Genomic DNA, 27,608 nt, shown 5'->3' with positions numbered 1-27,608 from the left:
TTGCTAGTAGTTGGCTAGTAGTGAAGGAACGGAGACAGAGTGAGCATCGCATCTAAATGCCAGCTAATCTGTCACACAGAGAGCTTGATAAGCCTCCAATCACAGACCCAGTATTTAAACTTTTGGACTGTCATCGACCGAGTAAAGGCCCAATCTATCACTGCACACCCACACTGGAAGAATAGCACCAAATACTGCTTAAAATGTACCTAAAACAAGTAACAACCAGAGATCAGACTGCTGCTGTTCTAAGCAGATAGAGTCGTCGGGTGTTGATCAAGAGGCAGGCTGGTAAGGGCTTGTAATTTGATTTCCCTCAGCCTTTTTTAATGTTAAGTTGGCACTCATTACGTTGCTAAACAAATTTACAAATGGCACAATGTGATAAGGCCTTGAAGGTCTGGAGAAAGTGAGGCACAAGAGGATAAAACAGGCTGTATACCTCAAACCAAGATCATTATGTCAGAGAACTGTCAAAGTTTGGGCGTCATAATTTGTAATCTATTCATTTAAAACAAGCAGTCAAACAGTGTAAACCTGCCATAAAATAGTCACATGTTGTTCAACAGAGCAAAGTCTTAAGTTATGAATCAATATTGTTGAAAAAAGAGGAAGCTTTTTTTAAAAATATAAAACTGAGCCGTTTCCACCAATGAAATCGATTTACAGCAAACTACAGTAATGAAATGGACAGCTTCAGAACGCTGTACCTCTTTTTCCTGTCATTTGTACCAAATTACAGTTCTTTTCATGAAACCTTCATGAAATTATGAGCAAATAGCTTGTTGAGTTTGAAAGCAGTTAACAGAAAATTTGCTTAATTTACCCCGAGTAAATATGAATTAAGTTTAATTCTATGTTTATCTCTAGACAGTTTTCATATTTTTCAAGTTCGGTTGACCTGCTGTGCAATGAATAAAAGATTCAAGGATCTTCTAATTTATTGGAATTAATGAGTAGGAAGTATACCCACTGAACTCTGGCTTTATTTTGACCCATAATTGCATACACATTAGATAGTTATTTCAAAGAAACTACTTGGAAATGAACTGGAATGCACAAATAAAGCTCTGCTGTCTCCTCCCTGGTGTCCACTGTTTAAGACATTGAATGATACAGTATTTTGTTTTGATATAAGTTTTAGATGAAACTCTTCTCCTCAACAGTTTTGTTACTGCTCAGGGCAACATCAAAGTTTCCAAACTCTTTGAGGGGAAAAAAAGAGTGCAGTTCAGCTACAGTGCTCTTGTAGATTTTTAGCAGACTTAAAATCCATTAAAGTGAGACTCAATAAACTATTCCCAAGTCCTGGCCCATTTTTTTTGTGGACTAACAATTTGTTTTAGCACATTTTCTAGCTCTAGGTTAGACATTTGCACAGATTTGGTCCAAGCTATCCAAGGTCATCGGGATGATGTATGTGTGTGATGCAATATTGATCCCCCAGGGAGATAATTCATCTTTTCAGCGGGGGCAGAAGTGCAGGGTCAGGTGCACAACAGTGACCTTGGAGCTGACATGGTTTCAGTGGGTTGCTAGAGGATGTTTCAGGGCATACACGGTGTCATGTGGCCAAATAATACACATGATACCACCATTATTTGTATGTTTCTATATTCACACACTCATTTTTTATAATATTTAGTTTTTTTTAGCAGCTGAGATCCTCCATGTTCTCTCCTAACTTTGTGAAAACAGTTCTGCCTCACAGGAAAACAAGCTACAAAATAAGTGAGCATATTGCTCATCCTTTTGGGGTCAGTGTGTGTGTGTGCCATGCTCGCGGGCTGTGCTGGGACCTATGCACTGCAGTACTATGTTGTAGTAATGAGGCGTGCGTGCCAGTGATGACAGATGAGGGCTAAGAGGGTATAGTCCTACTAACCCCACCCTGAGCTCCGGATGACCTGCCAGCCTGGCAGCCTTACTCTGCCTTTAACTGTTCAAAGGCTCAGCCCTTTTGGAAGCTTTGGACCGCTCTTTAAATTGGTGACCAAACCACTAAGCAGAGTTCAGAAGCACAGTTCACGTATGATATGTCTCTGAAAAGCAGATTTATTGCAGATATTTTTATTTTCATAAGCCAGGCTGCAATTATAGAGGCAATAAAACATCAATATCTGAGAGGAAGAGCTTTAAGCAGTGGTAGCAAGAGCATGGGAACGGGGATGCGTTCACTTACTGTTGTACCATGGGAGGATTATGACACAATGACCCCTGGGCACAGACATGCAAATGCCCCACCAACTCTAGATGGGAGAAAAACATACACACACTCTTTCTTCTTGCTGTTTTGTTGCTCCTTGTTGTCCATATGCATCTTTTTGTGTTTATTTGTAGTCTTTTTTTTCCATGGTAATTTTGTGTCATTCATTTGTGTCTTCACTTGTGTCTGTTCTGTGTCCTCATAGTCATCTGTGTCTCTTTGTGGTTGTTTTTTTGTCTCTTTATAGTAATTTGTATTACTTCTTTGGTCGTTTTGTGGCTTTGTGGTCCAAATTAATCCTTTTTTTGTCTTTGTAGTCAGTTTTTCTCGTTTCTGGTAAATTTGTGGTGCTCTGTAGTCATTTGTTTCTCTTTGTGGTTGTTTTGAGTCTCTTTGTAGTAATTTTTATTCTTTCTTTGGTCGTTTTGAGGCTCTTTATAGTCGTTTTGCATCTCATGTGCTTGGAATCAATCTCTTTGAGTGACATCTTGCAGGTGAAAGCCACTCTGGACACGGTAACAAGGCTAGATAGAATAAAAAAAATCAGGACTCCGGCGTATTTGGGATCAGACTTTTAATTGGACTTAAATTCACATAAATAACATTGGTTCATATATATTTTGTATATTATACAACTTTATATAATATATATTTCCCCCTATGATTTACATTCCTCTCTGGCTAAAATTATCTCTCATATATGGAAACAGAAAGCCTTGCATGAATGCAACGCTGCTCTTTTTTGTGCTGTTTATCAAGGTCCAGATGCCAAAAGGAGAGGAGCGTGTATCTCATGAGTTGTAAAAAATAATTTCCCAAGTTACACAAACAGAAAGCAAAAAGGAGAATCTATTGCATTGTCTCTAGGGTATTACACTGCACTACAAGGAGTTGTTAGCTATTGTAAATCATTCACCGTATATATTTTTACTGTATTGACTTGTGACACAAAGAAAGAAAGAACACTGCAAACTATCTGATATGCATGGCAATGAACATTTCGTTTCTAAGCGATCTTGTCATGGTTTAATTTTTTTTTTACAAAAAAAAGGAAAAAAGAAAAAAAAGAAGAGAATATGCTTGACTCAAGATAAGAAACCTCATCATGAAGATAAGGAAAGATTTATGAACCTGCAGCAAGGTCACATAATCATGCAGTGACCCAGCCAAGCACGCTTGTACAGATGAGTTGAGCTTGTCAGTCTGGATCACAAATCAACACATGGCCGTTTCGAGCCTGTGACCGACATTATTCAACAAGATGGGTGGATATCTGGAAGTCAGGTAACAATCAGTAATCTACCTGACAGAAAAGAAGATAACCCTCTCCTCATACTGGAGCTCCTCCTGTGCTGACCAGATTATCTCTGTTGAAGTTAATGGATACGAATGTAGATCTTTGCTGTTGTAGCGCCCATGCAGTCAATACTTCCATCAAACAGTCCTGACTGATTCATCATCACACAGCTGCCCTAAAGGAACACCGCAGGTTGAAAGATCCACTGGGAGGTTGTGAAATGTCAGATTTTTACAATTTTTCCATTTACCAGAGTTTTACATCACCGAACCTTTGCTTGAACTCATCAATACATATCCATCGTTACTATAAATTATTGAAATCAACGTGTTTCCAAGGTCAAGTAAATCATGTCCTGTCAATACAATTGTTACATGACATTAAACATTAAGCACATACCTGGTAATGTGAGTGAAAATGGCCATGAGCAGCCTGGTCGTTCCCATGCAACGAAACAAACCGTTTTCGATGAAAACAGACTTTCCCCCAGTTTACGTTTGTTCTTACCGTATCACAAAAACAGACCATCTTTACCCAAAAAAACAGCCACGTAGGTCATTTTGTGAGCAGGCTGTTATGAAGCATGTTTACGTCTGCAGTGTGGTGGCGCCCTTGAGTGGCCATAATAATTATGATTAGTAGACAACAGGAAATCGGTGTTGAAGCATTAAGACTAAATAAAGGTCCACTTTGGGTGGGTGGGAGTTGGTGGTGCATGGATCAAACAGCACAGGACATAGAACAGTGTTTGCGTTACGTTTTGAAATAAAACAGCTGTTTATTAAACTTAACCATCAGTTGTGTCACACTGTTATGTGACGTCAAGCAAAGTAGCGACGTCACCACGTTATTTCCTGAACATAACCAAATAGTTTTGTCGCCTTAACCTAACTAGAAGTTTAGTTTCAAATCATGATTAGGTCAAGAGAGTTTAAATAGAACAGTCAGAGGTGTGGATTTGAGGCAAAAAGAGCCAAGACAGCGCTCTTTGCCTCCTGTGTGAAACCTATTGTCAACGTTGACTTGTTTACGTAACAAACATACACGTTTTAACCCAAACCATAATCTTTTACCAAACACAAACAAGTAGTTTTTGGTACCTAAACTAAATGCAACTATCTAAAAATATCATCGACATGTTTAAACTGTAGTTTTGTTCAGGTTTATAACACTGAACTAGATAGTTTCGTTGTATGAGAACGTAATGTTTTCCGGAGACAGGGCTGGCCATAAGGTGTCAAATCTAACAAGATGGTATGTAAAACATCCATTTCTTTCAACACAACCTCAAGTTTCACTTTCGTCACCATCCCTCCTTACCATTTCCCGCTACACAATCTCTTAAATCTGCATAAACTATAATACATATTTGATTGTCTGAATCAAAGCCATTACCTGAATATCAAACCAGAGAGAACATGTCACCCACACTAGGCCTTCAAATCCAAATAAAAAGCAAACAATGGATCCAGCTTAAGACGCTGTCTGAACAGTGATGGGTGACAGAACGAGATCAAGTCTGTTGGAAGTAAATGTGCAGGTGAGTCAGGATCTGATGAAAAACATGATTTAGTGAACTTGAGCTACTTAAATTACCCAGTGAACCGGTGTGGGATCCTACAATGTCTCATGCATTTATCACGACAAGGCCAACCTAAACGAAACATGACGTGTGTTGGTTTGTGTGTGTATGTGCGCGTATGTGTGTGTGTTAACAAATCACAGAGGAAAACACAATCATGCCATGACATTGCGACAGACAGCAAGTTAAAGTGTTAACCCCTTCCTTCCCTGAATAGTCGACAACAGAGTGATTTAAAAAAAAAAACAGCTATTAGTTTATCATCATTTCATCATGATAAAAAACGCATAAACATCATAATCATATCCCTTTTCTAAACAAGATAAAGTTACTATGCTATTGAAAAGAGTCACAGGGAGGGAGAGTAACTGGTTGTGTTCAAAGCACAGTGAAAAACCTTTTTAACTTTTGATTTACTACACCAGATTGGTAGCAAAACGAAAAATTTATTTTTTTCAGAGGTTTGAACATGACCAGCAGTAGTGCTCGTTGTCACTTTCCCTCCCCGTAACCTTCCTGCCACTCAGCTCCATCTACTTTAATACTCATAGAGGGGAAATAGTGTTAATTAAAAAGTGCATCATGAATATGTTGAGATTAATAATAAAAGTAAACCATCTTTTTTTTGTCATAAATAACACTTTTTTCCTCTAATATTCAATAAACCTCTTATTATACAAGTCGAGTAGTCACATGATGCAAATCTACCCCCTCTGCGATATTATTTTCACATCTGGGAGCAACGCTAAAACTTCCCGAAACTTGGAAGCGACAAACCGCAGATACAAACAGGACTGCTGTGTCAAAGCTAGGAGGAAGATCAAGGAAAAGACTTTAGCAACGACCACTTACAGCTACTGAGGCTACAACACATGAACAGTGATGTGAAGCAACACAGAATGTACACGCCTAGCATGTGTTGGCATTAGCAAGTGGACTCAAAGGAGACACCTTCACATTTAAAGTATATATCTGGGGACATATGCTTATTAGCTTCCTTGCCGGGAGTTAGATTTTTATGCTAAATATGAAGCTAGAGTCAACAGCCTAACCCTGAAAACAACGGGTATTAGCTAACATTAGCTAAAAAAAAAAAAAGATCCACCATGCAGCTCCCTCAAAAGCTCGCAATTGCACACATTATACTCATTTGATTAATTTATAAAAAAAGAGAAATGTAAAAATGACACTGTAGTTTTATGTTATGTGTTGGAAGTAGACTGGAGGCTGTCCAGTCTACATGCTACGCTAAGCTAGCGTAGCTGCTGGCTCTAGCTTCACATTTAGTGTACAGACATGTGAGTGGTATCTAACTTCTCATCTAACTCTCTAATTATCAATCTATCTTTATGTCAAATTCACTTGACATATAACTTACTTAATGAGACATAAATAAAGTTAAATGTCTGTAGTCAGACGATTCTACTGGATTTTTCTGCTTCCTCTGTGTTTTTTTAATCTGTCGTAGGTGAGACATAATTTAACTGTTCACATGTTGTAACTTTTGACTCTAAATGGCTGACAACAATATTCCCTCCTTGGTCTTCTGCCTAGGGTCAATTCAGGAGGAAGATAAATCAAAATGAAAGACCTTAAATGGTCATTAAACCAGACATCCAGCCCCGCCCTCTGTAACTCCAGGGCATCAGTTGAATTTCAGGTCTATCGACATTTGCAGCCAAGAGACCTTGTTCCCACTGATGGATTTGCAAAGCATTGGATGGCTACAAACTAACAGGACTGGTGTGCATATCTCCAACACTTTCTAAATCCATAAGAAAGTAACTGGTCCTCTCTTAATGCAGAGGATAGAGCAGAACTCAGTCACACTGTCAATGTCTTTCAGCTCCCAATCAACTTCTCAGTCACCGGACCTGAATGGACTCTGCTCGGCCATGTGGTGGGCCTTTCTCAGTGGCAGGTCTTCATCCCGGTCAAGTATGGTGACTCCTGTCGGCACAGGCCCATCTGCTGCTGTTGTTGCTCTTGAAGATCTGCAGACACACCATCGACAAAGTCGGGGACGGGCAGCCCTGAGAGTATCATGACCGACTTGTTCCAGATCATGAAAGTTGGCACAACGGGCAGGAGGAAGGAGACTTCAAAGGTGTGAATGTGCTGGGAGTTCATGGCGTCATGGAAGGACAGCGAATTGTTGTCGTAGTCCAGCAGGACACCCAGCCGCCTCAGCTGCAGACTTGCCTCCACCAGCATCTCCTTGCCGTCGTGGCGCACCATAAAGTTGTTGTTACAGCGCGAGAACACCCATGAGGACGAGTTCTTGCCGCTCCACTCATTTTTTGGGGCTGATTTGTAAGCCACGCCGATGGCATACCTGGAGGGTAGGAACATTTTGGAATGCATTAGTGATCTGAAACCAGTGTCCTCCTTAATGACTTTACTTGCACACTCAAGCTACCTCATGCTGAGGACACACAAGATAGGCACGGGCCCTTTGGGTCTTTCCTGCATGAAGAGGTCTACTTCACAGCCAATTAGTGAAAAGAATATAAATAGGGTAAGAGTATACACTGTGTGTGCTGAGAGTGTCTGTTGTGTGTGTGTGTTTGCATAACAGCCTAGATTTAAACTCCCCAAAGAAAGATATTTCGGTTTATTGAGCCTCCTCTCAGGCTTATATAATGTACTGTCGTGCATGTGTGTTTCTTACCATGTGGACGCTCCCAGCAGCACCTCCCAGTAGTGGCACCCGCTGTCGATGAAGACATTACCAGCTGCGCCATATGAGCCTGTGCCGCTGAAGCGCTCCGGGGTGTGGCTCTTCTTCAGTGAGCTCTCGTCCTTTTCCATGGTCAGACAGTCATTGGACAGACGCAGCTTCTTGTGGGCTGTCTTTGGATCTAACTTGAAGGGTTGACCTGTGAAGAGATGGCATTTTGAGCTTTTTAAGGGTTTATTACAGTGCGTTGGCAGCTAATGGTGTTAATGATAATGATAATGATCACATAATCATCATTATCCCTAACATCATCATGTTTTTTGTGTGCAAAATAACAAGTTTACAAAGTGATTTTTCTGAAAGGCATAAAAACTGTAACATGATGCGACACACATGGAGACACACACAAACACTTAAAGGGACAGTTCACCCAAAACCCAACTGGACTTGTGGAGCATTAAGCTTAAAAAAATACATTTGAAAAACTAACCTATTGAACTTATTTCTTTCGACCATAGTTCCTATATGAAACTACTCACAACTGTCCCTTTAAAAATAAGTGTCCTAATATTTAATGCATCAAATTGAAATTAATTAATGTAGTCACTGCAGATGACAAGAAGTTTCCTGTCTTGAAATATTTGCTTTTGTCTTTATTATCTCTCAAAACAGAAGAGGGCAGCGTTGGGAATTGTGTTGAACGAGAAATATTTGTTGGTTACAGAGCTCCTTTATTTATTTAGCACAAACCAACATATACAAAAATATCCGACATATAATGTTTTTGTACAATTGCCAATTTTAACTTATTTCTAAATATGTTCCCTTGCTATTTTGTGCTCATGATCCGATTTGTCGAGTGAAAAAAGGCGGAAGATACCACAAGATCAGAAGGTAAAAGAGCTGAGGGTGAGAATAAAAATTAGAGCAAGATTTTAACTCACAGCGGCAGCAAAAGACAAAAATAAATAGAAAGTGGGATGAGAAGCGCTTGCAGAGAACTCACAGAGAGAGACAGAAGAGGGGAATGTTTGAAATACAAGGGCGAGAGTCTAAACTTCAAAGCCTCGCGCAGCCTTTGGTGAAAACATTTCAGAACAGTGGAGGAAGCCACCCGGCATTCTCCTCCGTGCCTGCCATCACACAGACTTGGAAATTAGCTGAAGGAAATAGCCTTCACTTCCACTGCAGTAGGTAGCGGCCGAGGCTATTCAGAGGAAATGCTGCTATCCGGTTGCAACAATTCAATTTGCAATGACACCCGTAATTTGGGTGTAATGGGTGGAAAATTGAGAGGGTAAAAGTAGGTGAGTGGCAGAGAGAGAAAGAGAGAGAGAGAAAGAGAGAGATAGAGAGAGAGAGGAATTAAGGAGAGAGGAGGAGAGGAGAAGTTGAGGGGATAATTTGAGGCTGAAGATTCAGCAGAGGATCCCCTCTCTACCTCTCTCTGTCCGTAATGTGTGTGTGTGTGTGTGTGTGTGTGTGTGTGTGTGTGTGTGTGTGTGTGTGTGTGTGTAGGCTTCATGGAGGTCAGCCTCGTCCCTTCCAGACCTGACATTTAACTCTGACACCTCTCATCTCATCTCTCAGCCTCCCTGAGCCTCCCACGGCTTAATGAGCGACACAATGAGGACCCCGACTCCTCCTCTCCTCCCTCTATCTGTCCTTCCCTTCATCTTTCTTCCCCCATTCTCTCATTCTCATCCTCTCTCACACACTCCCCTCCAATAATCCGTGTGGTGAGTGTGTGTTACCGCGTGTGGATATGAGACGACGAGGCCAATGTGCTGCTGGCAGCCAATTACATTAATGCGCTCTCTTCTTTGAACTGCTTATCGCTGCCAGCGCAGCCATTTCCAAACACTGGGGCTCTGTCATGCCTTTCCAGGGGATGACTCCTGAGAGCCCGGGCTGGGCCCGAGGTTGGGGAAGGGGAGGCACACGTGACGGTAGAGGACAAGCAGACACACACACAGAGCATCAACTCCGGCCTACACACAAGCAGACGTACAGTAAGTGGCCGAGTGGAAATGTTTTGAACCAACGCCAGCAGGATCGTTGTAAATGGAAAGAGTCATGCATAATAAGCTTATGTTCGAATGCTGAATTCTTCATATGGGAATATAAATGTGTATATACATAAAGCTGGCAGGATAGTCCAAATGAATCTGAATTTGGAGCTTTGCACAGACAAAATGGCAGCTGCAACACTAGAGGAACTCTTGCACTCAGTTTTAATTGCCGTCATGTTGGCAGGCTGGCAAAGCGAACTGTTGCCAGTTTTCACACAACCTTAAATGCATCATTGTCTGCAACTGTTCAACGCTGTCATGTGATGTTGTGAACTGTTAATTTGTTTATTTTTAGAATGCAACACATTGTTCTATAAACCAGGGTGAACATATTGTCAAACGCCCAAACTGGAGCCTTAGCACGTAAGCACCTTCATGCATGACACATGAATTACTATTAGGGGTGTCACAATTCTCCAAATCCACTATTCGATTTTGCTTTTTAGAGAGGCTACATGGCTTTTTGCAATATACTACACTAAAGCAGTATGGTCAAATTGAGATAATATACTTGAAATGTAACTTATTTCACCAGTCAACTGAACAAAATATTACCAAAAAAGAGCCACTAACCATTGACGTATATATTTACTTATATATGAGACCTTAACCTTTGAATTGCTGTAAGTTACAATATTTTAACATAAATTATGCCAAAGAGATACAGCAGGGAGTGCAAAGTGTGCCAGCTGTCCAGGAGGGTCAGCAGGAAGCAGGATTCATCATTAATGACTCCAGCTGTGGCCATAGTGTCTGAATAGGCTGTTTTTTGTTGTTGTATCTTTTACTTTGGACATGCACAAGTCGGAAGCGGCAATGGAGAAAACTGTGACGGTTTAGTGTTTTACAGATGTGTGTTTTGACTCGGGACATCCAACTTGAAACTGGGACAATCAGAGATGTCTGGCTCAACGTATTCTAAAGCTGGTGTGACATGAAGCTTCAAGAATAAACAAATCCAACAAAATTATAATATACATAATAATACAAGAGCAGCAAAGAAACCGTAAGCCGCAAAGAAAACTGCACTGCTGATTATTCTGTACTTTTACTGAATGCAGGACTTCAGTGATTGCTTCTCCCACCACTGGAGATCATTTGTGGTGCAGAGTCGCCATGAAATGAAGTCACAGTGAATATAAAGGTATTTGCTAGCAGTCCTCAGAGAACATGCCAAATTTGATTTCTTCTGGAGAGCTACACCACCGGCGTGAAGGCGTAAAGAACCTGCGTGTGCTGCAATATATTAGCAAGACGACCAATTCAAAATAAGAAAGTAGATGTTTACGTCTAAGAAAGTTCTGAATCGATTTACATCAAACTATATATATTAAATCCAAAAACAAAGATGACACTGTTCGTTTCTTAAGAGTATTATCTTGTCACACACACATTTACAATACCACACACACTCCTGTGCTGTCAGATTGTATATATTACAGAAAATACAGACAGGACAAGATAATGAAAGAGTGTATCCCACCGACTGGATCTCTTAGCAGTGCCTGTGATTAGTCTGCTCATGCTCAGCAGCAATTAGAGATGTTTCCTACAGTCTGCAGAGGTGATAAGTGCTCTCTGTTTGACTGCCTTGAAGCTGTGCATTGTTACGAACTGGGAAGCCTTTAATGGAAACTTGTAAAACACAAAAAAAGAAAGGAGCAAAAAAGAGGAAGGAAATAAAAGGGGCAACTGTTGGGGGAGCATTTATAAAAAGAAATTTCATTCCAATTTCATTTCGCTGGGACCTTGTTGGAAGACTTGCAGTGGGATAGCATCTGGGTAATCGACTTTATTTCAATTCAGTCAATTTCACTCACTTCTTTTTTTCCCCCGGCTCACATTTTTTTGCTGAGGGATAGATTGAGCTGCCGCTGTAATGAGGCAGATAGAAAAAAAGATCCATTTTACTGCATAACTAAACAATTACTGCAGTAGAAACAGCAGCATCAGGGACGTAGAGAGCTCTCTGGAGCCCCAACAAACCCGTCTATCTTTTTCACTGGTTTCTACATCTCTGTTGAGCTTCAAATCATACCATGTCATTAAAATGCATAAGTGCATGCTGCCTGGCTTCTAACTGACTGATCCATATGTAATGTATGTATGTAATCCAACAGTGCTGAGTGCTAAAACTCAGATTTACACTGGTGAAATTAAAAATGCATCAATCATGTAACATGGCAGTAATGCAGCAGGCGTATGATGTGCATGACATGGGATCTTGAGCATCACTTCATGTTTTCTCACCTCTCGTTGGGAAATATTTGTCTCTTTCTACTTTACTTCCAGAAAAACTGAATGTCTTTGTGTTGTAAAGAGCAAAGACAAACACCAGTCACTGATCTTCTCCAACTTCACCCATTAATGAACTCTGCGGAGTCTTCAGAGACCAGTGCTGGAAAAATCATTTTCAGTAAGGCTTCTGGGTCTGCTTAGCATTTTACTGTGATTAAGGCGCCGTTTTTGGAAGGAAAGTTTCTGTGATGGTTCGTTAGAGTAAAAAGATGTGAAATCATTTTTTTCCCCGCAGAAAAGAGTCACTTCTGTGTCCCTGTACCATCATCTGAGTGTAAAATGTAATCATTCATTAAAACTCAGCTCCTGTAATAATCTTTAATGATACATGTGTTCTTTACTCCTACATCAATGCAAATACTGTTGGAGAAAAAAGGGCTTACAAGCAATATCGATTAATGTCTACCTCGAAGAAAAAAAAAACAATGATACTCAAACAAGAGTAAATAATGTATTTGCTGGTGACTTTTTTCAGCTGCAGACAATGATGGACGTCTATGGTGAAGTAAATAAGGTAAATTCATCGTTGTTTTTATTCTTTTCATGGCATTTGTTAACAAAAATGAAAAACATAGAACATGACCAGCCTTATCCTTAAAGGACAATTTCATTATTTTTCAGCCAACCAATTTTCCCATGTTTTTGTGTCTAAGTGGATAGTTGGAGCAACAAATATGAATTGGTCCAGTATTGCACAAGTGCATGGACCTGCTAGGAAGGGCAATTGCACACCCACGTCCAAGAAAAGTGTTTTTTTTTGTGTCACTGACAGGGAGATTGTTTTTTGTATGTCTGATAACTTTACAGAAAGGACTCTACAGAAAAAAAGTATTTTTCTGAAATCTCAAGAGAGGTGACTTGTTGCTGGAAGACAACAGTGGCTATGTGAGTGAGAGTTGGAGAGACGAGTGCCGGGAACTGTTTGTTATGTAAGAACAGAAAGTGATTTTCAGTGTCATGGCAGAATATTTAGATGAGTTCCACAATGTGGATGAGGTGTTTATTTGAGCGTATACAGACAAAGAGCTCCTACAAGATGGAGAGAGAGAGAGACAGAGAGAGAGAGAAAGATAGATAGATAGAGAGAGAGATAGATAGAGAGAGAGAGGTGTTCCTGTGTATGATGTGACTCCATGTCCACAGAGGAAGAATGTTGTATAGAGAGAGTCTGGTTGTTTCTTGATATACAGATTTACGAGAAGATTTACAACAAGACTTTCTTTTGAGTGAGAGTTGAAGACGCTGGCCGTATTTTTCTTAAAGTCAAATGGAATTTCTAAGGGAAATTTTGAAATGTCGCATTAAAGAAAATGTGAATTAGAGAAGTTTCCATTAACTGGTTTACAGAAAAAAAACCTGCATGAATATAATTTGGTCAGAAGATGGCGGTGTAATGTATTGCTGCGGGCTAATCCGTCAGTAAACAGTAGAAGAAGAAGAGATTGCGCAAGAGAGAAAAAACAAGTCTTCAGGTATTGGATTAATTTGGGCAACTTCTAATTGCTCTTTCATGCCGTCTTGACCGGGAGAGCGGAAACAGTTGATCGGTCATGTGAGTTAAATGTTCACTACAATAGAACTTATTCAGAAAAAGCAATTTCATCTCTCACTGGTGTTTCCATCAAGCTATTCTCATGCAAGTCTTCAAATGCACAAAGACATTTTTTGATGGAAACACGACTATAAACAAGCAAATACGATCAAGCTAAAGGTAAAGAAAAAATATTCTCTGTAGGGTCCTTTATCATAATGATGTCAGACACATATAATAACAATCTGAGTCAAAAGCACTTTTAGTGGACAGAACATAACATTGACGGCTCGTAATTCCCCTTGCAGCCTGTTTCATAGCTGCTGGCTGCAGTGCAAGCTCGTACTGGAGCAATACCAAAAAGTGTTGGTACAAAAACATGGGACAATAGTGTCCAAAGTACCCCTTCAAGCAGACGATGTCCATTTTACTGCAGTTGCTTCTTACTAATAGAGTTGGAGAGAAGTTACATGATTAGAATTCTGACAGCAAAAAGGTGCTGCTCTCCTCATTTTCATCTTTTTTTAAGTGGGACATTTCTATCCATGACAAGGAAATATTTCAGAATCAGTTTGTCTTTGCTGCTTCTCATCTCCTGTTCTCTTTTGTACATATTTTGCCAGCCTTTTTATTTTTATTTTTTATTTTTTACCTTTGTTTGACAGTTCACATTAGAGACAGACATTAGAGACAGACATGAAATAGAGAGCAAAGGGAGTGACATGCAACAAAGGTCTCCTGCAGGTGTTAAACGTAGGGCATTTTAACCATACAGCATGCATCATATAGCACTGTGTTACTCCTCTCCTTTCAAACTAATTACATTTCAGAATTATACAAGTAGGCCTTTTTCAGGGAACAAGAAATGGGTTAACAACTTAACTCTATGGAATCTTGTCCATTTTTGAATTCTTTTCATGTCTTTGTAAGTCATTTTGTGTCTTTTTTGGTAATTTTGTGTCTTTTTTTAGTCATTTTGTGTCTTTTGGTGTCTTTTTTTAGTCATTTTGTGTCTTTTGGTGTCTTTTTTTGGTCATTTTGTGTATTTTTTTAGCCCTTTAGTCCAACATAAAATGTGATTTTGAACCTTTTTTTTTTACTTTCAAAACACTATCATGCTCAATAAAGAATTTTAAATGTTGCAAATGTGCATTCATTTCAGAGTACACTGAGACATTAAACTGCATCATTTTCAATTAAATTCTGGAAAAGTTGGTGTGTTCTAAAACCTTTGACCAGTAGTGTATATATATATATATATATATATATATATATATATATATATAGTTTACCAACAGGATGAAGAGCATTATAAAATCAACAGTCCAGTGTTTGACTGTCAGCGCTGTAATGCATTCAGATGAGCTTTTGTTTAAACACAAACAATGTACTCATTGAAAAAAGAGTCTCGTCTTTACTTACAACAATAGAGCTGCTAAATAAAGACACATTTAAGCCTGAATTTATGTTGCTGGTCCTCCTACTTCACACCATCCTGCAGCTTTGCACGACAAAACGGCACAAGTGGATGCTGGTGTTTGGAGGCTGTACACCGTGGGACAGGTGGCTGGGATTTCAACACAGCTGGTCATTGTGGAGGCACACAATTGTACCTCATGCGAGCAGGATTTAGCCAGAGTTGGCCTCTTTTCAAATGCACCGTCACATTTAAAATAATCAGGTAGATTAATCATGCTTTACCATGCTGTAAAATGACTTTTAGAAACTGTGCAAAAGAATAAAATAAATATTCCACATCTACAGCCTTTGCAGAAACTTCCAAACATCTTTAAAATGTGGTGTTCTTTGCCTGGCTACATGTGCTGAATTTAAAGCTGAGGAAATCACATCTTGTAGTTGACTTCCACCTGCGCACGCAATCAAATCCGACACTATGAACAGTGCAGACTGCTTTCTCTGACCGGACCTGATAGTCACCAGCCTGCAGTCTAGAATACTAAGCTGAGAAAACAGACAGCACAGACACAGACACAGACACATCCTGCATGATAATACAGTAAAACCACTGTAATCTATAAGCTGCTGATACTACTCAGTCTAAATCTGAACCCTTTCCTCTGTACTCAATTAACAAACTGCCTTCCTCTCCTACTGCAACTGTGTTTCCTGTTGGGATGAATTCATTACTGAGACAGACAGCCAATTAAAAAGCATAAACAGGGCACAGTCTATTAAAAGCGGTCGTGATTAACGTGAGTTCTTGTTCAGTCGGCCGCCACTCTAATAAGTTGTGACCAAACTTAGATGCAACCTTAATTCAATTTCATGCTTATGGTTGCTTAAAAATAATGATTATTATGTTGTCAACCAGAAGGCGCGGCTTTGACTTTTTAATGTTAAAATGACATGGATTTGAATTAATTAGATAGGCTTCATTATTTTAGTTTTTCATTGAACAAAACGTATATTCATAGTAAATGTTAAAAAGGGGTGAAAAAAAGTCAGTGAGTTATAAATCTGTGCAAAACCATGTGCTTTTATTCCGTATTTTAATATTTTTACTGTTTGACCTGACAGAAGATTTAGAAACTGTAACTGGACCGGCACAGTGTCATTTTACGATGTGCATCGCTCAGGCATGGACTGTATTAATGGATAAAAAGCAGTGGATTGAGGGCACTCATGTCTGCAGACACTCATCCCTGCAAAGAGCTATTTGGTGTCTTCTATTCGTTCAACACTCTCCTTCTCTCACTCTCAATCTGTCACTTTTCATCCACTTTCATACTCTCTCCGTCTCTTTGTAGGTTTCCTCCCTTCACTTTAGAGGACAGTCGCGTAAAAAAACCTGGTCACAGTTCGCTTTGAGGTAAATGCACAAGTATAAAAGGTCACACACACACACGCACACACACACACACACACACATTCATGCACACACTCTCTCTCTTCCTAACCTCCTTCTTCTTTATCATTCTTAATTTATACATGTTTCAAGAAGCAGTGGGTTACTTCACATGTTAGCTGTGAGAATCTAACGGCGCGGTGATACGGTCGGCTGTGAGCCACTCTGAGTTCAATGAGTGGTTTCATTGGAGTGACATTGGAGTGACCTAAAAAGCTTCTGAAAGCTTTAAGACTTCACAACATGGATTTAAATGTTGTCTCCATAAAGCCGACTGGATTGCACGAGACAGGACTGCGAGGAGGTGTAAAGCCATTAACGCAGTACTCCACCTACTTAGCATGGCACTACTGTAACAGTGTCGGAGTCATTGTGGAGAGTTAAAAACAAAAAAGAAGCAAAATCAGTGCAGCAGAACCAGAGATATGAACTTTTGAGACATTCTTATTCCTGGTGACTGCATTATAGACCCCACACATATGGGTTGACGGATATTATCAGCCTATTAAAGGCATATAGGCATCAGTGTATATGCTGTCTTATATGTGCTGTTATGAAAACTTTCTTTACACATTATATAGTGCAGAACAAGTTGCTTGGTGTAATTTGAAATGGTGTTAGCTATTATTATTATTATTATTATTATTTTATTTTATTTTTTTAATTATTTTTTTTTAATTTTTAATTTTATTTTTTTTTTAAAAATAGTCAGCAGTTGAAAAAAAAACAGAAAAGTAATGATGTTTATTTAGCTATCTATTTTATTCCTATTTATTCTTTATTTTCTCAGTTATCATTTAAAGAATTGGCTGACAATATAATACATTGTCTGTGGTGTTGAGTGGTCTGGCACAACTACAATCAACTACTGATTAAGGGGATGCAGAAGGTCAAATAGAGTGAAGGCCCAAGCAGACGGACCTGATGGTTGTGAGCTGTCTGTGTATTATTGACAAAGCGGTGTATGGTGTTTGAAGGGGACACGTGCTAGTCGTGGTTCCTGTGAGTTAGTGGAGACTCCAAATAGTGTTTGTAAGAGGTGGTCCATTTAGTATACTTTAGTTTGGTTTGTTGCTTTCTGTTTTGGAAAGTAGTTTTTAGTTTGTGCCGTTTGTACCTTATTTTCTCTATATTATTATTAATAAATCATTTATTTTTGCATTTACTCAGTTTACTTTTCTTTTTTTTACTTGCCCTAGAAACTGGGGATGTAAGTAATATATAAAAATGTATTACAATGATAAATACTTTTATGTAAATACTAATATGTTTTATGTTTGAGAAAGTAGCTCTCTGAGTACATACATGATGAAAAATCTGTGCACAATCCACACAAAAAGGTCTATTCAAGCTAAAAAAATAACTATATCAGCCAACAGATTGGTTATCGATTAATTTCCCCCCTCTAAAATCAGTATCGGCATCAGTCTCCACAAATCAGTTAGACTCTACTACTTTATCCACAATGCAAGTTGTCATTCAGGGATTCAGTGTTACAGTACGCAACGACAACTAACACTGTGGACCTGTAAGGTGATAGAGAGACGAAGCAGGGACCCTCGGCTTCATATATTATACAAAAATGTGTTGCATATTAAACTCAGCATACAATAACATGTAAGGTGCCTATAGTGCCATGTATGAACATACCTTGTTATTGCGCACACAACACTAAGATATTAAAATAATAATGATTTACCAATTCTAACCCATCGTGTCACAGTCTGGAGAAGTTACAGCACTGAGGCTCCCACGAATGTCCGTACATTTGGGATAATAATACAGCGAATTTCCAATTTGTATTAATAATATGTAGCTGAATGGTTTGTTGTTATGAATAGGTGGTGGACTCACCTGATTGCATGAGGAGGATTCGCGAGGAGCGCAACAACTAGTCAGTGCTGTATAAAATACATTTGCTTCCTTTTTATAAATATGCCAGTTAAGTAAAGTTGTACAGTTAAGTTGTACAGTAAATATTCAAGTGCATTTTATTTTGAATTTTAAATACATTTACATTTAAGTTTAATACTGATAAAGAATGACAGTAAAGTTTTTACCCTATATTAGTGTTGTGGTTTTCAAAGAGTTTTTTGTAGCCTCAGTGCATTAAATGAGCAGTAAAACAGTACAGTGTATGCTGTTTGGATACCATTTGATATCACTTTTAATCCAATGTTTAAGGTCTCTGGGGCTAATTTAGCTGATTTTGCTGCTGTAACATTTAATCAACCCCACATTACTCGCTGCATTTGACCTTTCTAATACAATTGCACAAATAGCTTCAAGCTAAAGTTATTCCAGGTGTCTTCATAGCAACACTGAGCAGAGTCCTTGAAGGCAGACGCCCTCCCTTTCTGCATCTCCGCCAGACACACACACATATTTATAAATGCGTTTATAAATTCTTAGTTTGTGAATGTCCTTGTGGAATCACAGCGAGCATGTCTGGCCTGTCCTTGCCATGAGACCAAAAGTTGTGGCATCTTGAGATGAAATGTTCTTTCTTTCCTGTTCTTTTTGTCTCTGGGATGAATTGACAGATGGCATGGAGATTGAAGAAAGGGCACCAGAAGAAGAGATCATATGCCATAGCCAGGGGTAACAGAGGACAGCGTGCCAGAAGAGGGGTTATAGAGGGACAGAAAGGAGGAACAGGGAGAGTTTGAGGCCAAGACATTGCATAAGAGAACAGGCTTTAACAATGCCTCTTGAAGTCAAGGAAAAAAAAAAGAAGCCTGCGTCAAATGTCCTTAATTTCAGCTCTTGGGTTGTTAACAATCAGTTGGTTGTTGTTGAGAGAGACGAGGACACATGTTGCATAACTTCAGGTGCTTGAATGAGCTTGTCTTTAACAATATCCAATCTGATCATGTCCTCTGAGGTAAAACTGGGTCATTTTGTTCTTGTGCAACATCTGTGATCACAGATACCATAATTTAAAATATTAAAATCAGGTAAATAAAACTTACTTGATTCCTGTGGTCTATGTCTAGTACCATCAGGTTGAATGCACTTATTGTGAGTCGCTTTGGACAAAAGCGTCAGCTAAATGACATGTAATGTAATGTAATTTTAAAAAATGACCCACAGTGCACCCGTGGAGCCATAGTGACACTTTCTCTGCATTCAAATGTGTTACATTTCTTTAACATATATACAGTGCAGCATTTATGGGTGCACTTAGGAGTCCCTCTTTTGGACAGACAGCCCTGTGATGCACTACTTTTCGATATCTGTGCAACTTGTCACTGCCTTCTTTGCTTTGCAAGCCTCTGCCTGAAATATATGATGAGCTTAGGCTAAAAGCCTCCAGAGCCTCTCATCTTAAAAAATGTGACAGCTAAACCCTCCAATCTAGCCACAGACAGAAAGAGAGACTTCAAGTGCAAGGGAAAGAACTCGTGGTTCTCGGCTCAAAAGCGCTCGCTACCAGAGCTTGTACATCAGCGGAGTCTGGAGAGAAACCTAATAAGCCTGTCAAAGCGAGATATTTGTGATCAGTTTTGTTGTGACCCATTTTTAATCCATAAACAGTGCTCGGCTTTACCAGAACAGATGAGTGAGGCGCTTTAATCTGAATTCCTCTGAGAGGAAGAGGGAGGAGAGGCAGTGGGAGATAAGAGAAAGAAAGAGGGACAAAGACACACGGATGGACTGACAGACACACACATGATGCAGGTGACATGATGAAAAACCACAAAACCTCAATCAGGGATAAAAATATTGAATGTTTTGTGTTATTTTGATGGCTTGTCTAAGCTATTACAGGAGAGAGAAATGCCGCTTGCCAATCACAGGCTCAAAATCTCAGCCACACTTGGGTGTGGGTGGACAAGCTTTCCCCCTGATAGCAGCGACTGCCAGAGAAGAAGATGACAGACAGTGGGAGTGGAAGAGGAGAGACGGGGGAATTATCTTTTAGCATTGAACTGACATTATATACTGTACTATACTCTAATTACATACATACATTGCTGCCTAGATTATGTTCACATACAGTTTTTTTTAAGTGAAGATAGTATTACATGTTTTAAACTGCAGCAATGTCATAGGGAGGTCAATGTGGAAACTGGAAAATCACATTTTCTGTTTATTGTTTATTTAACAGTGCATTGATTTCACGACTGCTCAAGTTCTTGTTTCTTACAGCCTTTTAATGCAACTTCTCTCCACAAGAATTTGCACACAACACCTGCCTGTATAGTGTACAGCAGGGGTCAGCAACCTCTTTGATACTGACTGCCATTTTTACATTTTTTTTTTACATTAATCAGTGTGCCATATCAACATTAAGGTTAACATTAATGTAATGTTTATTTGCCATGCAATGTTTCTCTGTCACGTGTTGTGTTATGTTACTGCTGATTGTCTGTTATTTGTTAAATGTACAGTGCTGTGAAAATGAATTTCCCCCTGGGGACAATAGATCTAATCTAATCTAATCTAATTAAGACACTACATCAAAATCAAAATCTCTTATGGATCTTTTGTTTTATTTAGCCTATTTATTCCATCCATATGGAATCCACTGGTTCCCAACCTGGGGGTCCCAACCCTCACGAGGGAACGCTAAAGCTTCACAGGGGGTGTGAGCTCCATCTGGTACTTTTGAAGGTACTAAAAGGTTATGAAAACATAATTTTAGAGTTGCAATCATTAACCGTATCAACCTTCCACCAGTCTGCTTCATCAGGATCAAACTTAACAATAGTTGTACTTTTTTACCCGTCATGGTTACAAATTTAATGCACACTTCCCATTTCCAACTGCTTTGAATGACATTCCCTCATTTACAAAAGGTTGCAATAGCAGCAAATGTCAAAAATGCAGAATTAAGTGTAACAAGCAAAAATGTTATATATAATATTATACAAGAATGCTGCCATCCTTATCCAAGACGTCATTTGGCATGCAGATGAGAGGGCACTGCAACATTTTCAGAAAACTTGCACAGTTATTGAGTGTGCAATTGGTTAAGCCACCACATGCCGTCATATAGTGTTCAAGGTGTGTTTTCTATGCTAATAAACAATTATGATCAAGTGGGATTCATCATACCTGGGTAAGAGCAGATTTGCATGGTTAAGAATGTTCAGTGCTTCTCTATTTTTTTTAATGAAAAACATAAAAAGAAATTGTTGCATAAGGCCCAAAGAGCATGATCCCTTTCTCTCCTCAGCTAAGTGCTCTCAGTGAAACATAACCACAGAATATTTAATAACACGTCAGTTGCTGTGAGCGGTTATTCTAAGAGGAACAAATTAAACACTTTGTCAGAGAACATTTTTTTCTGAGTTGCCAGAAACTTTAATTTAACAAAACAAATCCTCATTTCCTTGATAAACATAATCCTGGTGGCATTACACTTTCTTTAAACATGTCTGCTCTTGAAAATTAGTTTTAAATGTTATTTCTGGTTTCTACGACAGTTTCTGTGATATTCAAACTCTTGAAACTTCAGCTCATGGTTTATATATTGTACAAATGTTGGTATGTTTCAGATTTTGCTCTATGTAATGTATATAAATATAGTATATATATATATATATATATATATATATATATATATATATATATATACAGTACAGGCCAAAAGTTTGGACACACACCTTCTCATTCAATGCGTTTTTCTTTATTTTCATGACTATTGACATTGTAGATTCATCAAAACTATTAATGAACACATGTGGAATTATGTACTTAACAAAAAAGTGTGAAATAACTGAAAACATGTCTTGTATTTTAGATTCCTCAATGTAACCACCCTTTGCTTACTAGAATATAAGACATGTTTTCAGTTATTTCACACTTTTTTGTTAAGTACATAATTCCACATGTGTTCATTAATAGTTTTGATGAATCTACAATGTCAATAGTCATGAAAATAAAGGAAACACATTGAATGAGAAGGTGTGTCCAAACTTTTGGCCTGTACTGTATATATATATATATATGGAGCTTATCTGACAACCAGTCTGGATGCACCTTTGAAGCTCAGAGGACATGATACATCCAGGTAAGATTTCTGTCCTTAAGCAATATTTACTTTCTTTATATGCTTTGGAAACACAAGAAGATATCATGTTTCTAATAAATCAGACATTGTAAACTCTAAAAAATGAGAGAAAGATCTGTTTGTCATTTTCAAAATAAAAGATTATTCAGACACTCTTTGATGAAACTCTAATGTGGCAAAACCTGCTTTTCTTTTCAATTGGTATTATTACTAATTAGTTGTTTGATTTCATACAGTGTACCTAACAATTTTTATGTATTCATTGAATGCATTATTCACTTTTATTTGTTCATGTAAAGTGGCAATAGATTTTTTTTTAAATATATAAATATCAATAAAAGCAATAAAGCTTTGTAATTGAACTGTGAGAGTGAAACATTGGACTGTGGACATGTGAAAGCATTATTGATTCATCATTAATACTTTAAAACTATAAAACTATATGACATCACTCCTGGCTGTCTGGCTGACGTTACGGAGTAAACAAAACTATGAGACGATAACAGGTGTCACTTTGTCCCCTGTAAGAAGGAGTTTGCAATATGTGTAGGGTGGGAGGACAATCTCCACAACATAATGAAATTATATATTTCTGTTATTTCTTAATTATAGTTCTCTTGTGTCATGTTTTATTCTTTTAGTTATCATTATTTTCTTAATCTCAGTACACCATCTCCTCAAATGGTGTTCTGTACAACAGATGTGAGTTTAACAATGAAAAATGACACCTATGCACACTCATCCCACTTATCTGTGTCAAGGGAGCATATTATAATTTGAAGTGTTATTTCTAATGTGCCCAGTAAGAGCCATGAGTATCAGTGACAGCTCCAGATAGCCTGCTCTTCACCTCTGAACGCTCCCCGGCTGCATGTCATGCCCACATCACACAGAGGCAGTAATCCACTCTAATGCCATAAAAAAAAAAAAAAGAGTTCAAGTGCGGTGACATGCTCCGTGTCCCACAGGCAGGGTGTGTCTGCAAGATTTTGACTTGGGGGGGCAGAGATTCAGATGAGAAGGCCTGCTGAGATTTGATGGATTAAAGGTTCACGTCATAGTGCCAGATGGCGGCAACAAACGCAGGACAGACAGGTGAAGTGGTGGAGACGGAGCTGAGCTCTCTTTAGAGGCCCCTTATCACTCTTAACTGCAAAATGTGTTTAATTGGTAATATGAACATAAAAAGCGGGAAAAAGCAAAGTATGCCCATGTGTCCTATTAGCTCGGAACCAACATTCTGCTTTAAGTTATTTAAAAGTTAACATTCCCACTAGTAACGACACTTTAAGAACAGCATATACTGTAAACTACATCTTGCTGTTGACTCAAAGCAAATCTTTGGGAATAGCAACTTGAATGCGGTCACACATGCATAAAAACAATAAATATACAGGTTGTGGCTGCAGTAACATCGCTTCAAGAAAGTGCAGGCTACACTGTAAATTCCCACTTTAACAGTCTCATATGAACTGTGTGATGGCAGCAGGTACTGGGGTCTAATCAAATGTTGTCCCATAAAGTGTTAAGTGCTTCAGCAGCTGTGCAGGCTTTTCCTTTAAACCTGCAATAACTGAGTTTTTGGCCACTTGAGGGCAGCGGGAAAAACCCAACAGTGACATATCATCACCTTCTTAGTTTATTACAGTTACTAACACATGCAGTAGATACATTATCATTAATTTGGAGCTATCTTGGAGAGTTTCTGACTATCTGAGAAATGTACGTCCATTATGTACTCTCTTTTAGCTCCGTTTTCGGTTTTCCCGAGGGAAATATTTGGCTCTTTAGTTGCTACACGCTCCACTTGCACACCAGCTAGTTGCTAACTATATCTCTCTGCTGTTTGGTGCTGAGTGAGTAGTGTACAGCATGTTTTAAGAGCCTTTTTGCTGCCTGCTGGGGCTGAAAACGACCAAGAACATTAAGGCTGCTGCTGGACAGCTAGACATTGAGCTGAAACTCGCCTTAAAGCTCCATAAAATTGAGCGGAGGCTGCAGATTCAAGTGTAATTCTCCATATATCTATTGTCACATTGTCATTTGATACATTGCTATTATCAAAAAAAAATTTTGATTATAGTCACTTTAAGCAACACAGAGCAGATATCCGGACACAAAAAGCCAGCTGAGACATCTCCAAAGGCTTGGTATATGGAAGTCAATGTCCAGCAAAGTTACTATTTATGTCTGCATGTATTTCTTTATGTCTGTCCTTGACCATGAAGCAGAAGCTGACAGGTTTAGATCATGTGTCACCCCTGGACACACGCACATTCACAGTGCATGTAAAAATAACAGTGAAGTGAGAGAGAGGGTATATGTTTGTGTCTGTGGCTGAGAGAAAGAGATCATCCCCTGACGACTGCGGTTTCCCACATACCTATTTTACTCAGCAGAGTGTATCCAGATTACAGTTAATCCTAAATGCCACAGCCAGACTCCTGACAGCAGCTCAGAGGAGTTGGCATATCAACTCCATTTTAGCTTCACTGCACTACTGCTGCAATTTAAGACTGGTTTTAAAATTTTATTGAGCACCCTTAAGGCAAATCCTAAATTAGCTATATCGCTGAGGTTTTAACCCTTTACATGCTGCTGCTGAGCCTGAGATCCTGGAAATGAGACGATCATATTGTCTCTACTGTTGAAAAAGGTACATTCAAAAAGCTTCCACTTGAACTGGGATCTGTTTATAATGCTATAAACATTATAGAGTATGTTTTCTTTTTTAATGTGTTCATTGGGTTCACTGTAACTTAAAATGACCCAACAAGCTTCAGTGCCTTTATACATTTTCTCTGTTTATTTACTCTCATTTTCTTCCCCTTTGCTTTGTTTCTTTTCTTTATTTATATTTATTGACTGTGTACTGTTTCAGGGAAGAAAAAGCATATAAAAGAAGAACAGAGTTCAAATCGAGGACAAGATTCTGCAGCAGAGAATTAAAAAAAAAAGATAAACAAAAGAGACAGACACGGGTACACAAGGTGTCAATTAGACACCATCTTTTCAAAGTGAAAAATACTGCATTCCTCCAGTTAGATAAACATCTGCAGTATATGTGCCGGGGACCCGAAGAGAGCAACTATCGAAGAGAAGATGTCAAAAAGACGACTTCCACGGTGTTTAGAAAATCACTGCTAAACATGAAACTGAGGAACGTACAGAGGCAGACAGAGAGGCATATTCATCCAAAACACACAAAGACAACCAGCAGTAAGTGATAAAAGGGTAATATAATTCAGCATATTAACATTCTCCGCTTGTTCTTGTGCATCAAACCATGAAAAGTGAGTCTATTAAGTGTAAAAGTGAAACTTTTGCAGAATTTGACATGAGTTGACAGGTGTGTAGGAGAGGAAAAAGACAGGCTCTGTTTACTGAACTCTGCTATTAGCACATCATAAACACCACCAAACTTTTGACACTAACACTTTTTTTTATTTCCTGAGATTTAAGCCAAAACACAGATGAAACGTTACCCTATCAAACGTAAATGCAAAAGCCATAATTCTCTATAAAAGGTCATGACGTTTACATAATGAAAGTAAACTTGAAGAGAGCATAAACAACTTTTCAATGACAAACATCTGACTAACATAAATTTGCATAGCTGCAACCACGTTCACACAGGCTTTAACAACTTAATTCACCCACACACATGTTAGAAATAATCTGTTATTCTGTCTCTGTGCATGGGGATCATTATCTGATTGACTAGATCACTATCTATGCATGTGTAATTCACTAACTGTGTGTGTAATCTCTCTTTATGCATTTATAGATTAATCATGAAAGATGCTTTTGATACAATGATCATGTGCTAGTATTGTTTTAAAACTATGATTAATTTAGATACATCAAAACGAAATATATTTATTCCATCTGCTTAAACTTAGTAAGATTCTATCATCACAAAAAGATAGATTTTATGTTTTATATGTTATGAGAACATTGCAAAATCTGTGTTCCCACCAATATCTCTGCATGTCATAACAAGGCAGGAGGTTGTGTTGAATGTTTTGGGAACAGGTCAGGACATGGACATGATGTGCTGAGGAGAGCTTGGTGACATGGCGTGTCCTGATATTGATTAAAACTGACGAATCAATGGTTCGAGAGGGACACACCTTCTGGAGAGTTCTACCCACATTATTAGTAAAACGTTGTTAGCTTATAAAAAAGGGTTCGAGGGGACAGAAAGGGGGTCCAACCTCCATGAACTGACCAGCCTAATGTGATGTCAGAGACGTGCATTGAACCCAGAGACTCTGTAACTGCAATTTCTTGACGTATTGTATTAAAATTATGTTAAACTGAGAACTTGGACGTCTCCTGCTCATCATTCCCCATCAAATGATCTGCACAGAGAAATAGGTACAGAGGATTTACTGTTGGAGTCAGATAATTTAATTTTAAAGGTTTCCTCAATGCATTTCTCAACACACACTATCTCACAAACACTTGACCTTCATGCCAAATTTTAGCATCCTAAAGCAAAAACTTGGCCGCAAAAATGTGGGGATTTTTTTGTGTGTGTATCGACTGGCTGAGCTGGCTGGAGAGCTGTTGTTTGCAGCGAATTACCACTGTACTGGGGCCAATGATGACGGTTAATCAGTTATGTAAGGGGCGTGGCTTGGTGTGGGGGGCGGAGTTACTCACACCTCTGAACCAGGAACTCATTGTTGAGAAAAAATGATGCCTGCTGTAAGTGTAGAACAAACGGTTCATGAGTTCTGAATAAAGGTGTGGCTTCAGACTAAGGCGCACACCAGTGAAAGAAGAACTCTCTGTTACCCCTTCTCGACCAATGTGAACCTAGTTGGAGTTGGTTCGCAGTTGGTTAAACTTTTTGGTTGTTTGTCCACAGGCTCGAGAGCCGTGTCATTACGTCACTGTATATGTCTCCGCAAGCATAATACCAACAATGGCGGACTACATTGTTTTTTTACAAATGTTGCTCATGGCTTTGCGAGCCTATATTAGCATCAAAACATGAATGGTACAAAAAATTTGTGCTGCTTGTCTTGAACTTTATGGACGGCGATTAT

The 27,608-nt window shown here is 38.8% G+C and overlaps 1 protein-coding gene across 3 annotated transcripts in view; it reads right to left on the bottom strand.

Moving 5' to 3' along the window:
* Nucleotides 1–2,763: 2,763 nt before the first annotated feature.
* The window catches only part of mid2 (midline 2), a 185,084-nt gene continuing 160,239 nt past the window's right edge, over nt 2,764–27,608 (bottom strand). For all 3 annotated transcript variants that reach the window (XM_059345636.1, XM_059345635.1, XM_059345637.1), the window contains 2 exons: nt 7,757–7,964; nt 2,764–7,420 (listed from right to left, as the gene is read on the bottom strand). In XM_059345636.1, the coding sequence (XP_059201619.1) occupies nt 6,997–7,420; nt 7,757–7,964 (632 nt within the window). In that variant the 3' untranslated portion in view covers nt 2,764–6,996. The remainder of the gene's footprint in view (nt 7,421–7,756; nt 7,965–27,608) is intronic.

This window comes from Centropristis striata, chromosome 12 (assembly GCF_030273125.1).
Source record: "Centropristis striata isolate RG_2023a ecotype Rhode Island chromosome 12, C.striata_1.0, whole genome shotgun sequence".
NCBI classification, from domain to species: Eukaryota; Metazoa; Chordata; class Actinopteri; order Perciformes; family Serranidae; genus Centropristis; species Centropristis striata.
This window is presented reverse-complemented; position numbering and strand designations above follow the sequence as displayed.